The 18,100-nt window shown below is 37.0% G+C and overlaps 1 protein-coding gene across 4 annotated transcripts in view; it reads right to left on the bottom strand.

Moving 5' to 3' along the window:
- CFAP299 (cilia and flagella associated protein 299) overlaps positions 1 to 18,100 on the bottom strand; it is a 470,324-nt gene that overhangs the window by 62,183 nt on the left and 390,041 nt on the right. For all 4 annotated transcript variants that reach the window (XM_069092982.1, XM_069092964.1, XM_069092954.1 and 1 more), the window contains one exon: positions 13,482 to 13,624. In XM_069092982.1, the coding sequence (XP_068949083.1) occupies positions 13,482 to 13,624 (143 nt within the window). The remainder of the gene's footprint in view (positions 1 to 13,481; positions 13,625 to 18,100) is intronic.

Below are 18,100 nucleotides of genomic sequence, written 5' to 3'. Positions count from 1 at the left end.
AGCATGCAGCTTTAATTTGAGAGACTTTTAAAGTATTAGGACATAAGGTTTCTGAAGTAAAGTAATAGTATTATTGTCACTAAAGGTAAAAAAAAGGAATCTTACACTGATCTTATATTTCAATGTTTTAAGATCATAAAGAAGTTTTTTATGGATCAGTGCTAAAGTTGCTTTTATCATCATTTCAGTGAGATTTTTGAAGGAAAGAAAACTGCGACAAGTTGCTGTCCTATTATTCTTTAATATGTGATGCTCTATGGACAATTGTATAAGTGGGAAAAATAATGACTTTTGTAGCTGAATAAAATTAGTGTGGCATGTCAGCTCATCTTGGGAGGGCTTACTGAAAGCATCTTCAGAACAACTCCAGTAGCTGACAGTGTTGGGATGATGGATACCTCATCCACTTTCCATAGGACACTGGGCTTCCTGGCTAGATCTCCATGTGGTATGAAAGCTGTGCATTCCACGCTTGGAGGTTAAGAGTATTTGGGATGGCCAAATTTAGTAAACACAGAGGTCTTCAGTTGTTATGCTTGGGAGATTATAGCCTGCAGTTGGTCTGTGATAATGATTCACTTCAGAGGCAGCTTATTGGCTGAGGTCTGACAGATGCTTTAGGGGACATTTGTATTTGTACATGGGGATTTGCCACCTGTGAATCCATGAAACACAGCATACTTCTGATGGGTGATATTAGCTCCCAGGGAGCTGGCAGTGATGTCTTACATAATTTCCTTTTTCAATCTGCATTGATCATTAAATTCAGTTTCCATAAGAATAGTCCTACAATTCCTGGTTCAATGAACAAATGCATCCACAAAGCAATCATCAAATCTATACTTTGTTGAAATACGATTGGCTAAATTCATGCAAATGTATGGAAGACCTTTTGGTTACACTCTTGCAACTTTGCTGTTTCATAGGCTCCATCTAGAGGTGATGCACTTTCAAATACATTTCACAAATTCAATGGCATGTAGAGTCAACAAGCCTTTACTAGCCATCAGTGATCCTGTTCCGCCATGAATTCTCCAGCAGACTGCTTCCTTTACCATTCCCACTTTTTCCTTAATCTTCAATCTCTCATTGTCTGCTGGCTATTTTCCCTCCTGCCTACTGGGTGGTGGTAGTGGTAGGGAGACAGGAATAAGAAAAAGGCTATCAGACTATTTTCACTTTGGGGATTAGGATATGTATAGTGGAATTCCAAATGTTTTTCATTTGGCAAAATCATACAGGACTCATAGCTGCAATAATATTTATAATCTTAGAAATTTTGTTTTTGTGCTAGTGAAAACAAGGAGAAAAGGACAAGTAAAAACGATGGTCCTAAATGATATATTTTCAATTTTATCCTGGAGGTAATAGAGAACAAGACTGAAAAAAGCAGAGCAAATCCTGAACCTCCTCCAGGTCCATCTCAATATCCCTGGATGAATTTCATACATATGTCTAAATACATGGGCTTTCAATATGTTTTAGCAATTGTATATAAATTCTCAAGATGGATTGAGGCTTTCAAATATGGAATTGCCTTAACAGTTATAGAGAAATTTTAAAATCATGTTTTCCAGTTTGAGGTCTCTTGGATAATATTAAGTGACAGAAGGATCTACTTAATAGGGATGTCATCAAAGATTCTTTGAAAATATTATTCCTTTAACCCCCTAAATGCATTTTCCATATCACCAACAGGGCAAGGTGGAAAGAACAAATAGGTAAAAATTAAAATTCTCAAAACTTTCAGATGAGTTACAGGCACTCTAGTTTGATGTTTTCTTTCATTTTCTATAGCTCTGATTATTATAAAGTTAACATCATAAAACTTTCACATGTAAAATAATGATTTTAAAGCATATATGATTAGATTTTGTCAGAATTTACTAAATTAGATGAAGTCTAATGAGTAGGATGTTTAAGCAGCTACTGCAAAGGGTAATGCATGACCTGGAACCTGACAAGCAGATAGCAAGTAGATACATAAGGAAAAAATAGCCCTAAACATATCTTATAAACAAGGTAGAATTGTCCATTTGAGTATAAGCAGACTAAGCTGGAAAATTTGTGGACAGTGGTCTCTGACAGATCTTTGATTCAGACACTGAACAATATTTTCCAGAAGAAGATGATTTCATGAAGTAGATGGCTAAATCCAAGACATAATGAACTGTGATACCCACCGCCTAAATGACCATCAAGATGCTTGCCCTGTTCTGTTTTTTTTTTTTTTTTGGTCTTCTTGAATATGTAATTACATTTATTGTCACTTTTCTCTTACAGTGACACGACCCTTTTAGGAAAGTAACAAAGAGCCAGATTTAAGACAAAACAGGAAATTTCAAAGACAGGTTTGTTCTGTCCTTGTTCCTTGCAAAATTGTTGGCAAATGTCCAACAGAAAAATGTTACTGCTACACTTGAAATCCAGGTCACCACTTATAAGGGTGTGAATATTTTTTGTGAAATAATTGCCACTGTTCAAAACAATAGCTCCAGAAACTGTGTGGTTAATGACTGATTCTTTTCTTTTTCTATTTTTTTACTAAAAGGTTTCATTAAACTCACCTCCATTATTCCCTCTCCAATTTACTGCAGAATGACTGATTGATGCTTGCTATTTAGTCTGTCATAGAATGGTGTAGATTTTGTATGACTTGTTACCCATATATTTTTTTCTCACTGGATTAAGCTTCCTATTTTGCTGTACAATCACTGCTTGGCAATTAGGAATATAATATACCCCTACACCCCAGGAAGCTGAATTTGTTATCAGTGGGAGCAGATACCTTGGCTTGTTAATTTCTTTGTAGTTTGTCTTTCTTTCTCAAAGAGGACCATGACATCAGGAAAATGATGACATAACTTGCAACTGAATTGGATTTAAGTGAGGGAAGGCTGTGCAAAATCATCTCCCCCACTTTCTCCTCTAGAGCCATCTGGGTCCAGTGGCTAGGAGATGGCTATAGTATCCTGGGTCATTTCCAATAAATCTCTTTACTTTCAGTTTGGTATCCTGTCCTTGATCCATAGTCAATATCCCCCTCATTGATGGGTATACTTCTCTCAAGAGGTCAAGAGAATCACCTGACTCTATAAATACACCCATGTCTGTCTAGCTCAAAAAAAAAAAAAAAAGAAATGCCAAACAAACAAAACTCCACTTGATTCATCCATTCCTGCTAGTTTTCATCCTATATCTATCTTCTCTTCCATGGTTAAATTTCTTGACAAAGCCTTTATAATTGGTGCCTCCACTTACTCTCCTTTTACTCTCTTCTTTAACTCTATGTAGTCTGGCTTCTGACCTAATCTGATGATGTTTTCTCCCAGGTTAGCAACTGATCTCTTAATGTAATGACCATTTCTCAGTTTCCATCTTCTTATGGCAAACATAAATGTCCACTAAGGCTCTTTCTGGAGTCCTCAGCTCTTCTCTCTCAATACTCTCTTGCTTTATTACCTCATTAGCTCCCATGCTGACTATTCTTACATCTATGTATTCAGCCTTAACTTCCAGACTCAGATTTCCAACTACCTATATTAGGCATTTGAATCTAGATGGTCCATAGATATCTTAATTACAAAATGTCCAGATCTTCCCTATTTTTTCCCCTTTGAGGGCAGGGACTATTAATGTTTAAAAAAAAAAAAAATATATATATATATATATATATATATATCCTTAGCTCTTAGCATAGCACCTGGCACATAAATGCTTACTTCCTAATTGAGTAATATGCTATATATTTGTTACAAATGTTTTTCAGTAAGTTTTTTTAAACTGTTTATCATTTGCTCTAAGATCTATTGAATCTGTTTATCTTGTTTGGTCAGGTGTTAGTCTTTCTGTAGTTGTCTTAGGAATGATGGAATTTGCATTTCATTAATGTTCTACAAGTTTTTCTGAGGCTATTTTCCAAATAATTTTGAATTTTACTGTTCTGAAAGCATACATTAGGATTGGTATTGCATAGGTGCTAATTGATTTAAATGCTTTCTTCCCAATCACTTTTAATTTCAGGAAGTCAGTAAATCTCTTAATAAACTCCTCCCCAGCATTCTTTTTGACACATCCTGATGCATGAGGCCTGTCACAGGACAAGTTATTTATACTTACTGTCTTCATTGAGGGATTCAATATGATCTCTTTTAGTCTTTATTATTCCTTGGTATTTGTTAGGGATTTTCAATGTCGCAAGTGCAAATGACATTAGAGAAAGATTCCCAAAGATGAAGGGGATGGATGTGAGTGTGTGTACATGTTTGTAAATAGTATTTTATTTTTTCAAATTACATGTAAAGATAGTTTCCAACATTCATTTTTGATAAGATTTTGAGTTCTAAATTTTTCTACCTCTCTTCTTCATCCTCTCCATCCCCAAGTCTTTCCAGGATTTTTTGAAGTCTGCCTGTTCATCATTTCTTATAGCATAATAGTACTCCATATATTCATATACAACATCTTGGTCAACCATTTCCCAAACGATGGGCATCCCCTCAATTTCCAGTTATTCATCACAAAAAAGAGATTCTCTAGATAATTTTGTACATGTGGGTTCTCTTTTCCCTTTTTATGATCTCTTTGGGTACTGCCGGATCTTTGGGCATAGTTCCAAAAAGCTCTCCAGAATGGTTGTATCAGTTCACAACTCCACCAACAATGCCTTAGTGTCCCAATTTTCCCACATCTCCAATATTTATCATTTTCCTTTTCTGTCATATTAGCCAATCTGACAAGTGTGAGGTGGTACCTCAGAGTTGTTTCAATTTGCATTTCTGTAGTAAACAGTGATTTATAGCATTTTTTTCATATGACTATAGATAGATATAGAATATAGATAAAATAATTTCGTCACCTGAAAACTGCCTGTTCATATATCTTGATCATTTATCTACTGGGTAATGACTTATATTATTATACATTTTACTCAGTTCTCCATATAGTTGAGAAATTATGCTTTTATCAGAAAGAAACACTGGCTTTAAAAATTGTTTCCTATCTTTCTGCTTTCCTTCTCATCTTGGTTGTATTGGTTTTGTTTGTCCAAAACCTTTTTAATTTAGTATAATCAAAATGACCTATTTTGTATCTTATCCCAGAAGCTGGAGGCTTTGGGTTTATCAAATAGTAGATCAATATAGTCATTTACTACTATGTCTTATGTACATAACCTATTCTACGGAAGTGCTGAATAGTTTTGATGATTGCCACTTTGTAACATAGTTTTAGATTTTGGTACAGCTAGGCCACCTTCCTTTGCATTTTTTTTTTAGAATTAATTTCCTTGATATTCTTGACCTTTTGTTCTTCCAGATGAATTCTGTCATTTTTTCTAGCTCTATAAAATAATATTTTTATAGTTTGATTGGCATGACCCTGAATAAGTAAATTGATTTATGCAGAATTATAATTTTTATTATATTAGTTATCCATGAACAATCGATATTTTTCCAATTGTTTAGATTTGGTTTTATTTGTGTGAAAAGAGTTTTATTACTGTATTCTTGGATTTGTCTTGGCAGATAGACTCTCAAATGTTTTATATGGTCTACAGTTATTTTAAATGGAATTTCTCTATCTCTTGCTGCTGGACTTTGTTGGTGATATATAGAAATGCTGATTATGTGCATTTTTCTGTGACGTTGCTGAAGCTGTTAATCATTTCAATTAGTTTTTTAGGTGATTGTCTAGGATTCTCTAAGTATACCATCATATCACCTGCAAAGACTCCTAATTTAGCTTCCTCACTGCATACTCTAATTCCTTCAATTTCTTTTTCTTCTCTTGTTGCTAAAGCTAATATTTTTAGTACAATATTGAATAATAGCGGTGATAATGTTTCATTCCTATGTTTTTTTTTGGTGGACCCTCACACTTTTTCAAATGCATTAAATAATTAATAAGATAGTTTTGTTAACCTTCTTTAATTTTGAAGCCTTGCTCTGTTCTATTTAAGGAGAAATAATTAGGAATTTAAGGCTAGGCAGAACTTTGTTGGGGTGAAATTATCTCCATGAAAATTACCACATTTTTCATATGCCTCTTTTTAGTTATTTTTTAAATGTTATTTTTAAAAGTTCATTATTATTTTATTTTATTTCAAATCCAAATGCTCTCCCTCCCCCACCCACTTATTGAGAAAAGGCTTGTTACACACATTTGTATAGCTGAGGGAAACAAATTCTTGTATTATCCCTTTCCCTCTTCCCTTCCCCCACCTCCAAATGCTTCAGTATGAACCCTGAGTCTATCATTTTTCTATCTGGAGATGGAAATGTATGCTCTCCATGAGTCCTATGGAATTGTAATTAATTCTATTGTGCTGTTCAGAGTTCCTAAGTCTTTCAAAGTTGTTGTTCAAAGTATTATTATTAATCCCTCTAGCTATCATCTCTTTCTACTGCCTTTTGTGGCTAACCTCCTTTATAAGGCTTTACACAATTAATGCTTTCACTTTGTTTGCTTTCATCCTCTCCTTAACTCTCTACAATCTGGCTCCTGAACTCAGGATTCAACTGGAATCGCTCTCTCTAAAGTTATCAATGACTTCTTAATTATCAAATCTAATAGCCATTTTTCAACCCTCATTCTTTTGACTTCCCTTCAATCACCCTCTTCCTGATACTTTCTTCTCTCTAGGTTTTTGTGACACTGTTCTCACCTCCTGGATCTCTCCCTATCTGTCTAATTGTTCCTTGTTGGTCTCTTTGTGGGATCTTTATACAGAGATCATACCCGTCTCCCAAAGCTCTGTCCTGAACTCAAACAGAATCATAGGGTTCTTCTCCTTCTATATTATCTCACCTGGCAATTTCATCAGCTCCCATGAGTTCATCTATTATCTCTATGAAGATTATTCACAGATCTAAATATCCAGCCTTAACCTCTCCCCTGACCTAAAGTCATGTATCTCCAACTGGCAAACTCAACGTCTCTAAAGCAGAATTCTTTTACATAAAACTTTCATCCTTTACTAAATACCGTATCATCAACCTTCTAGGCTTACAACTTCAAAATGACCCTAGATAAATTACTCTCTCTCACTACACATATCTAATCCTTTGCCATTTCTTGGATACAACTCCTACCATGGTTGACCACTGCATAGATCAAAGTTTTGAAGTATTTCAAAGTTGTTTATTTTTAAAATATTGTGGTTATTTAATAAATTCTTCTTCTAATTCTGTTCACTTCACCCTATATCAATTTATACAAGTTTTCTGACCTTTCTGTGAAACTATTCTCTTCATCAGACTGGAAGAAAATTAATATTTTTATTAGTTTATATTTGGTTTAATTGGCTTATTAATTAAATTAGTTTTATGAGGAAAAGATCAGAGTATGGTCCTGCAGTACATATTGTACTGAACACTGGGTATCTTTTTGCTAGTCTGATTGGATGGCTTTTGCTGAATCAACTTTTGTTGAGAAATATTAGGATAATATTCCATAATTAGCATAATTAAATATACATATACTATCTATATTGTAAAGCATTTATGTTCAATCCAGGTAGTGATACTTTTTTTTATAATGTAATCAATGTTTTCTCATCAATATTATGTCTTCTCAACAAAAATGTTTCAAAACTAAAATGGGGCAATAAAAGAATGTGGTCATTGGGGCAATAATCTTTATCAATGTTATGTTAAAACACCGTTTTTAATTTGTGGATTAGCTTTTTGACCCAATGGAATTGTAAAATGACTTAGAAAGAGAAGATAGATTGGCCTTTTAAAGTTCTCTGTTTCATGTTTTGCACTTTGTAATTTTGACTATAGGTTGGATTCCTCTAATGGTTTCTTAATCCTTGCCAATGGTGAGATTTCTCCTTATCTGACACAGATAACACAATTCTTCATGCATGCATATGGGCATACCTATATCTATACATACACACAAATATATATGTGTGTTGTGTGTATATATACATATATAGATGTATATCTATACTTTTTGATATATCTGTATACAAACATATGTATTTGTACATACACACACACACACATATACTTTGCTGTTAATCCAGACAAGAAGTTGCTTTGATAAGTATGAAAAGGAGAGGCAACAGTGAAAAGGTAGTGTAGCATAATAAAATGGTGGACTTGGAACCAGGAAGAACTGAGTTGAATCCCGCCTATGACATTTATTATCTGTGTGACCAGAAGAATTCACTTAATTTCCCTTGGCCTTGGTCAGCAAACATTTATTAGGTTCTTACTAATGTTCTATGCCCATTGTATAAAAAAATGAAGGAGGAAAAAAACTGGTTATTACCCTAAAAGAGTGTAGATTCTAATAAGAGAGACAATATGTAAATAATTAGGTATGTACAAGACATATTCAGAGCAGAGGGAAGGTAATCTGAAAAGGGGGGGGGGTGTAAGTAGCTGGGAATGGGGGAGGGACCAGGAGAAGCCTCTTTTAAGGCTGGGTCTTGAGCTGAATGTTGAAGGAAGGCAGGAGTGGCAGTGACAGGGTAGAACATTCCAGACTCAGGGACATCCAGAAAGGAGAGTGCTTTGATGGATCACAGACCAACACGTAGGGCAGAGTAGTTGGACTATAGAGTCAAATGTAAGAAGATAGGGACTTTAGGAAGAGGAGGGTTGTGAAGAACTTTTAATGACAAATAGAGGACTTCAAATTGGATTCTGGAGATCATCATGAACTAAGTAATAGTTCACGGATAAAGAACTAGCGTTCATTGAGCAGAAGAGACAGGGTCAGACCAATACTCCAGAATCATCATCTTGAGAGACCAGTAAAGATGGCACAGGAGCAGGAAGCGGTACAGAGGTATTCTCCCCCATAACTCCTCCACATAGATCTAGACAACACACCATGATGAATAATGATTGGCAAATGCACACCTCACCGCACCCTCCAAAATCACAGTGAGTCATTTTTCTAGACCAGGTTGGCGTAGGGACATAGAGATCCAGGGTGGGCTAAAGAGAAAATCTGTACAAGGTGAGGAGCAGTGAAGGCAAAATCCTCACTTGACCTCTTCTGTCCTTTGTAGCTAAATTCCTTGAAAAGGCCATCTACAATGGGAGCTTCCACTTTCTCTCCTCCAAATCTCTTCTGAACCCCTTATAATCAGCTTCCAATCTTATCTTTCCACAACTCCCAGCTTCTGACCCTGCTGATCACTCTCTCCTCCCTGATCTTCTCTCCTGTCCAGGTTTTCAGGACACCACTCTCCTGGCTCTCATCCTGCCTCTCTGACCCATTCTCAGTCTCATTTTCTGGATCTTCATCCAGATCACACCCTGTAGCCAGGGGAATAACCACAGGGTTCTGTCCTGGGCCCTCTTCTCTTCTGTCTCTTTACTACTTCACTTGGCCATCCTCTGCTCACATGAATTTAATATTACTTCTGTGCCAATGATTCCCAAATCTACCTTATCCTGCCCCAAACTCTCTGCTGACCTTTAAAAATCTTGCATTTCCAACTGCCTTTGAGACATATGGAACTGGATGTCCAGTAGACATCTTAAATGCATTATGTCTAAAACAGAACTTATTTTCTTTCCCCCTAAAGCCCTCTTCCCCACCTTCCCCATTAATGTAGGGGGACCCTCAGGTTCACTACCTAAGAATCATCCTGAATTCTCACCATCTCTCACCTACCATAACTAATCTATTGCTAAAGCTTGTCAATTTTATTTTTTCAATATCTCTTGAATACACCCCCTTCTCTCCTCTGACACTGCCCCAACCCTGGTGCAGGCCCCCATCACCTCATGCCTGGACTACTACAATAGCCACTAGTGGGTCTGCCTGCCTCAAATCTCTCCCCACTCCTGCCCATTCTCCATTTAGTCACTAAAGTGATTGTTTATGTCAAATGGCTTCTAATTACCTCCCAAATTAAATATAATATACTTCAAAGCCTGTCATCATCTGGTCCCTTCTACCCTTCCAATCTTCTTGATCCAGTGATACTGGCCTCCTGGCTGTTCCACAAACAATATCCTTCATCTCTTGGTTTTGGGTATTCTCTCTGGCTGTCCCCCAGGCTTGGAATGCTCTCACTCCTCTGTTCTGACTACTTACCTCCCTGGCTTCCTTTAAGTTCCAACTAAAATCCCGCCTTCTACAGAAACCCCACCTTTAATTCTATTGTTAATTATTTCCTAATTTTTCTGTGTATATAGCTTGTTTTGTATATATTTGTTTCCCTTCTTAGATTATAAGCTCCTTGAGGGTAGGAACTGTCTTTGCCTCTTAGCATAGTGCATAGCAGAGAGTGGGTACTTAATAGCTATTTAGTGATTAATTATCTCTGACCTCAGCATTAGAGAAGGGTTTCAGTTCCAAGCCCAGTATGAAACTTGCTGTAGAATAAGGAAAGGAACGACCAGCTTAAAGGCGAGCCCACACTTCTATCACTGTGAACCTGTAGAATTTTGCACCTGGCTGAGAGGGGCTGAGTCCAGAGGCACTCAAACCAGGGGCAAGACCATAGTTGTGTATCAAGAGAACTCAGACTAGGAAACAGCAATTAGACTACTTAAGAGAGCACTAAAAACTTTCATGTTCCTTACCCGAGCTGTCCCTGAGATCCCAGAAAAACACAACACTTGATACCCCAAGAAAGCAGCATCAGGACCCTGGAGGACCCAAGATTGGGCCAAACACTCTTACCAGAAGGCTTCCACACTAAGCTACCAGACCTTTGAACCTCCAGTTCTAAAATAGCTCACCAGATTTGTACAAGTCCAACAGGGTAGGATAAAGTCTTAGATTTAGTCAATAAAGGTATCCAGATCTTGATCATACCTCTGATTAACTGAATCAATATGTGTTGTCACCTGATAAAGGTTTCAATGCTAAGGGTAGGGAGGTGTGGTGATTGACCCAATGGACTGAATTATCCTCCACCCTTATACATCTGTAACACAGAATTTGTTCTAGCTTGGGGAGACATGGCCAGAATTCCTATTTCCAGGGATTCCCAGTCCAGAGATTTCCAGATACTAGGCTCCATGTTAATGGAAACTAGTGAGTCAATCAATTATTACATTCTCATTCATGTTTTAGTGATGAAAAGAATAGCTTGTGAGAATGTCTAAGACATTCCTCTGTCTTCCTACTAACAAAACTATTCCCTATTATAAAACTATTTCCTCACCACCTCACCCCAAGACTACTGCAGTAGACCTCTGGTGTGTTAGCTTGCCATAAGTCTCTCTCCATTCCAGTACATCCTTAATTCAGCTGCCAAAGTCATTGTGTTATGATCGTGTCTTGTTCTGGTCCCCCTGACAATCCCCCTCCCTTCTAGTGAGTATAGTAAATTTATAAGTACAAGACTCATCTTCCTGAGATCAAATCTAGCCTTAGACACTAATTGCTGAGCCTGGGCAAATTACTTAAATCCTTTTGCCTTGGTTTCCTCATCTGTAATGTGATCTGGAGAAGGAAATGGCAAACCACTTCAGTATCTTTGCCAAGAAAACCCTAAATGGGACCCTATTTGGTGAGTCAGACCACCACTGAAAATGACTTAACAACATTATAAAGTTAACAATAATAGGAAGTAAGATTGCAAAGGGAAACCTGAAGTCACTTACAGACTGTGCCATAGATTAAGAGAGTATAATGATTCCTTGAAAACTGTTTTATAAATTAACTAAAACCACATCCTAAGACTATGTGCTAAATCCAGTGAAACTAGCTTGGTCTTGTAAGGACCCCTTGGTTCTGTCAACTCTCTTGGTCTTTAAATTCCAGAAAAGCTCCAAATATCTGCAGTAAGACCAGGAGAACATCCGGTGTTGTGATAATTTTAAAATAATGTAGATACGGTAATGTTAAAATTAACCCTAAGATAGCACAGATAAGAGTTAGTCTGTCTCCAAAATCTTAGAAAATGAGACCCCAAACTCCTGCCCCCTGAGCACTCTACCTCTACTATGGGGCCATGCTGCCTGAATGCTCCCAAATCTAATCCATGGTTACATAAGTGACTCTCTGTTCCCATTCTCTACCCCATGATGCCTATTCCCCTCCAGTACCATAACCCCTGTGTTCATATCATCTGCCTATGTACTCCTACACTGTTCATCTTTGCACTCTCTGTACCTTATTCAAATACAGTTAGAGCATTACCCTGCACTTGCTGCCATCATGATCTTTTCTGGTGAACATCCAAATAAGTGGGTATGCCTGCCCCTCCCCCCCAGCAGACCCAGAATGACCACATCGTGCTTCCCTTAGTCACAATTAATAATTCCATAAATTAACAATTCAGTGATCTTCTTAAAGTACAGGTCTAACCTTGTTATCCCCCACCCCCATAAATCTTTCCTATTATCCCCAGGATTAAATATAAAATATTCTGTTTGGCATTCAAAGTCCTTTGCAACCTGTTCCACCTTCCATCTTTTTACATGTTGTACCCCCATTGTACTCTTCAATCCAGGGACATTGATCTCTTTGTAGTTCTTGGAAGAAGACATTCCATCTCCCTGCTTCAGGTATTTTCACTGGAATCTCCCCATCCCTTTCTCCACCTCCTGGCCTTCCTTGGGTTCCCAGCTAACATTGTACCTTCCCCCTTAATTCTAGTGTCTTCTCTCTGTCGGTTATTTCCAATTTATTAATCTATAGCTTGTTTGTACACAGCCGTTGGCATGCTGTCTCCCCCTTTAGACTGTGAGCTCCCTGAGGGCAGGGGTTGTCTTTTACCTTCCTTTGTATCCCTTGTGCTTGGCACAGTGCCTGAAACACAGCAGGCACTTAATAAAAGTTTCCTGCTTACCTGACTGACCATCACTCTCCACAAAATGTATTGCTCTTTCCTTCTTACTGCATTTCAAAGTTCTTGTGTCCTCTTCTTTCTCACATACCAGTGATTAAACCCAAGTTGTACATTTACTAGAAGAGAGCTGGTTTTTTTCATACAGAGTAAGATGTTTGCTGAGCAGGATTTTTTTTTTTTTAAGACTCAGATAATATAAAGTAGTCACACCCTAAGAGACTGGTCTAGTCATGGCTCAGTAGGCCTTACAGGCACAGAAAGGGCAGGGACTGGCTAACCCAGTGCAGAAACTTGAGGCCTTTTCTCTGCCTTGGCAATATTACATCTACTTGAGTCAGTAAAAGTGAGATATTCCGGGGCTGTCCCAATGCCTGGACAGTTAGTGTGAAACAAGCTAAAAACCAATCTCTTTCTGTCAAAGTAATCCTGACCTGGGAAGATCCTGCAGCTGTAAGAGGCATCTTGCCTGGAGGCCAGCAGTTTTTACATGTTGAAAACACTACTGAAGTTAAAGATTTCCCTGGACAATAGTTACATATTAAATCTGAGAATTAAACATATGCTCCCTTATTAATGGCAAACCTACAACAAATAATGCAAATCAAGTATTTTTCCATTTCAAATGAAGAGAATGGGAATCTCTTCCTTTCTTTAACTGATAATATAATCAGATTGGTCAGAAAATAAGAAATCACAGGAAACTCACCTCAAATCTGTGGGCCTTGGAAGCAGTTTTCTTTTTCCAGTGAAGTAGACTTCGAAATCTTCCATCTTAAGCCTGTGTGCATAGTCAATATAGCCAGACAGCTCCTGACCATGAGCATTTCGGTCACGAATGAAGATTATAGACTGAAATAGAACATAAAAGTGGAGAAAATGAACAAATTTTCAATGGGTTTATTTCTCTCAATCATGGAATTGCAATAGGTCTGTGATAAAACAATATGGCTGTCCCCATTTTGAGTGGAGACTGCATCAACTTCAATGCACCTTTTCATTCTTTTCCATGGTCAATTCAATTTGATCAATATTTAGTTAGTCCTGCTGTGTAAAAAAAAAAAAGTCTCTTTCCTCAATATTCTCAAATATTGCTGGCAAGATACATGGACACAGGTAAATAAAATAATATTCGAAGAGGAGGAGAGTATTAGGAATTCTAAGAGGATGGGGTGAGATTACTTACCAGGGGAATTAGTCTATGCTAAGGCACAGAATAGGGATGAAATTACCAAGTTTTCAAGTCAAATCAAGTGAACAAGAATTTAGGAAATATTCTGTGCCAAGCCAGGAGAACGTATATACAAGTGGAGAGACAGTTCCTGCCCTTAAGGGGCTCATATTCATTATTCATTTGTGAGACGACAACACATAAAAGGAAAAAAAAAAGGAGCTAGCAAGGTGGAGGGGGTGGGGATATAGGTATGCAGTTGGGGAGGGAGAAGGACGTGGTAGAGAAAACCCAGAGAGTCAGGAACACAGTGCAGAGGAAAGAAGACATGGTTGACCTGAGCCTGCTCCTATAAATTGAGGTTCTTAGAGGAACCAGTGATCGATCGGAGGGAGAGACTGTTGGGGTGAGAAGTGCACTTCCAATGGGGGAATCATCTAAGGGTGGAGGGATCTTTTATGGGGAAGAGGTTTCTTTTTTTTTATTTTATGAATGCAAAAATGTATTTTTCATATACTTTGAAAAACAATGAGAAATTGCCAGTGTGATTAATATACTTACAAAGAATTGAAAAAAACAACAACACATTTTTTGGACTGGATCTGTGACTTCATCAAGTAGGGGACTGTCTGTGAAGGACACCCCTACCAATGCTGATTGGAACTTATTTTGGAATTAAGAGTTAAGTGACTAGATGAGGAGGTTTCTATGGCACAGCAGACAAAATTCTGTGGAGGTGAGTAAGGACAGCAGTCCAGAGACAAATGAAATTTTGGGAAAAATTAGTAGCCCACTTTGTACAACAGACTATATAAAGTGAGTCTGGAAAGGTTGGAATTAGGGAGATCAGAACAAGACAGAAAGCTTTGTGTTCTACCTTATACCTCAATGAGGAGCCACTGAAAGTTTTTGAACAGGGAGTTAATTGTTAACTTGATTTAGTTAACTTAAAAAGTTAACTTAATTGTTAACTAAAAGTTAATTAGCTACTTGGTTAATTTAAGTATATTAATTTGATGACTACAAAAGATGGTTTGAAAAAAGGAAGTTATTGCAATAGTTCAGGCAAGACGTGAGGAGGTTGTCATTCCTCCATATAGAGACGGTGTCTATGTAAAGAGTAGGATCAAATTTTAAGTACACCGGAGTGAGACACATGCATAAGATACGTGTGTAGCTCCTGGTCCTCTAAGACCTGGGAGTATTTTCACAGACTTCCTAGACTTCTCCCCTTGGATGCAGCTCTGATGGGCAGGCTATTTCTCTGGGCTCCTAGGATCTCACTCTGCCTTGAGTTCATAGTTAGCACTTCTCTGACACCATTAGGGGTCACTCTCTCTGAAGTGGCCACTTTTGCCTCTGTATTTATCTGTCCTTGATGTATTTCTCTGCTCCTTAGTGGATACACTGTCCAGTCTGTCTAATGACACCATCGATGGGGAGGGAGAGAAAATCTTCCCTCTCCCCTCCCCCAGACTCTTCCTCTCAGGGACCTGAGTCATTCCCCTCTAGCTCCATCTCTCAACCTGAAATTCTGCAGCTGTTTAAAGGCCCCCAGGCATGGACAGGCTGCCAGCAGAGTCAATAACACAGTTTAGATGCAGAAGTAGGTTACTGTAGTTAGCACCTTGTCACTGCATTCTTGGTCTTCTGTGTTTACATTCATTGATATGTATTGTGTGATTCCTGAAAGAAGTCCCTAACCTCCTTTACTTATAGAAGAGGGCCTGGTTGGAAAAATGATGATCTCAAAATGACAACTGAGAAGTATCCAGACAGGAAGACAGAAAATCAGAAGAGAACAGTGTCCTAGACTAAAGCAGATAGAGTGAGTCATGGTGTGAACCACAGGGCAAAGAGGTGAGGAGGATACTTCTTCTGGCTCTTTGCAGACCAAGGCACTGTGTACAGCTCAGCTGGCCTTGTTCTTCTTTAAAAAAATGTATTTTAGATTCAAATGCCAGAACACAAATACAGAATAGAGAAAAGAAACACAAACATGTAATAAACTTAAATACTGGACCTTAAATACAAAGAAGGAAAGAAAGGAAGAAAGAAGGAAAGAAAGAAAGAAAGAAAGAAAGAAAGAAAGAAAGAAAGAAAGAAAGAAAGAAAGAAAGAAAGAAAGAAAGAAAGAAAGAAAAAATAAAGAAAGGAAGGAAGGAAGGAAGGAAGGAAGGAAGGGAGAAAGAAAAGAATGTTGTGTATATAGCAGAACATAAGAGAGGATTCAAAATAGGTAACAATACATTTTCATTTCAAGAAAGCCTGTATGAGAAATAATAATAAATAATTCTCAGCATTGTGTTGAGAATTGCCCATCTTTTCTTTGCTTCCTTTTGTTCTCTGTTGGGCGTTGTTACTTTGGCCTTGCTCTCCTTAGGGTCTCTTCTGTCTAGGTTTTTAGGACACTACTTTCTTATGGTTCTTCTCCTACCTATTCAACAGCTCCTTCTCAGTTTCCTTTGCTGAATCTTCAGTCATGTCATTCCTGGTATCCAGAGGTATCCACCAAGGCCCTATTCTGGATTCTCTTCTTTTCCTACTGTATTTTTTTACTTTCATTTCAAGGGATTTAATCATCATCTCTATGCTGATAATTCCCAAATCTATTTATCCATCACTAAACTCTTGCTGATTTCTACTCTTGCGTCTCCAGTTACTAACTGGACATCTTGCTAAACTCTAGATAGATAAAGTCTAGATAGATTAACTCAACATGTCCAGAGTGAAAGTAACTAGCCTCACTTGATCTATCATTACCTCTTTACTCTCCATACAAAAGATAGATAGATAGACAGATTCTAGAATTCTTTCTATTTTCCCCAGAAGTTTTTGTCTAATAGTGTGTTCTCATAAGTAACTAAGATCTCTGGGCTTATGAAATACTATGCTACTCCATTAATTTATTTATATATTTATGTATATAATTATATATATATTACACACACATATATATATATATATATATAATTATATATATTATATATATATGCACAGTTTTTGACTGCTCTATTTTTAACCAGTACCCTGTCATGTTGGAGATTATTGCTTTGTAATATAGCTTGAGATCTGTGGGCGGCAGCAGGGGAGTTATTCCCCTTGAAATGACCCCTCATTTGCTCCATACATTTTTCAGCTTTTCTTTTGTGATGTCTCATTTGTGTATTTTTTTCTCCCATTAGACTGCAAGCTCCTTGAGAGCAGGGACTGTCTTTTTCCTATTTGTCCTATTTGATATCAGTACTAAATATATGTGTACCCAATGGCAGAATTATAATGCTTAAAGGAAAAGCTAAATGAATTCCAAGGAAAAATAAACCAGAAAAATATAAATGTGGAACACCTCACAATGCACTCCTTCCAAACCTAGATAAATCAAACCAGAAATAAATAAGAAAGAATTTAATAACTAAATAAGATTTTTTAAATGATAACTATAAGAGATTTTAAACAATGTCTGAGGAAAAAAAAGGAGTATGCATATTTCTCAGCTAGGCACATAGCAACTTTATAAAAACTGACCAGATATGTTAAGGCACAGAAGAGTAGATATTTTAAATATACCTTTACAGACCAAAGTGTAATAAAAAATATTTTTAATAAAAGGCCACTGAAGAAATTATTAATTGGATGTTAAATAATTAATCCTAAAGAACAAAAACCAAATCTTAGATACAATAATTACATTAAAGGTAAGGAAAACAATAAGATAACGTACCCAAATTAGGAGGATATAGCTCAATAATATTGAGAACAAAGTTTTATATCTCTAAATACTTTAGTCAATAAAAAAGGAAAAAGTTTAAATAAATGCATATATCTAACCCCCCCCCCACACACAAATTGTAATGCTCTAAATATCAAAATAGAAATTTTGAAAGGAAGATGATCTTTTTTTTTAATGTTGAAAGTAAAAACAAAAGTTTCATTTTGCAGGACTGCTGAAAAGGCATCTTTCCCTTTACCTTGGTGCTGCACCATACAAACAACCTCATGTCATGAGGAAGGCACAGAGCAAATCACAAACACAACAAAGAATTATAAAACCGTAACACAAAGGCAACATAACAAATTCTGTTAAATGCATTTCAACTCTTTGGGGAAAATGTGTATTTGTGAAAATTGAGTATGTACTTAAAAAAAACCTAGGAAAC

The sequence above is a fragment of the Petaurus breviceps genome, unplaced genomic scaffold (genome assembly GCF_028583685.1).
Source record: "Petaurus breviceps papuanus isolate PSGF00001 unplaced genomic scaffold, PetGlider_PUasm1.0 126, whole genome shotgun sequence".
NCBI classification, from domain to species: domain Eukaryota; kingdom Metazoa; phylum Chordata; class Mammalia; order Diprotodontia; family Petauridae; genus Petaurus; species Petaurus breviceps.
The sequence above is the reverse complement of the archived record's forward strand: the minus strand, read 5'-3'. Positions and strand labels throughout refer to the sequence as shown.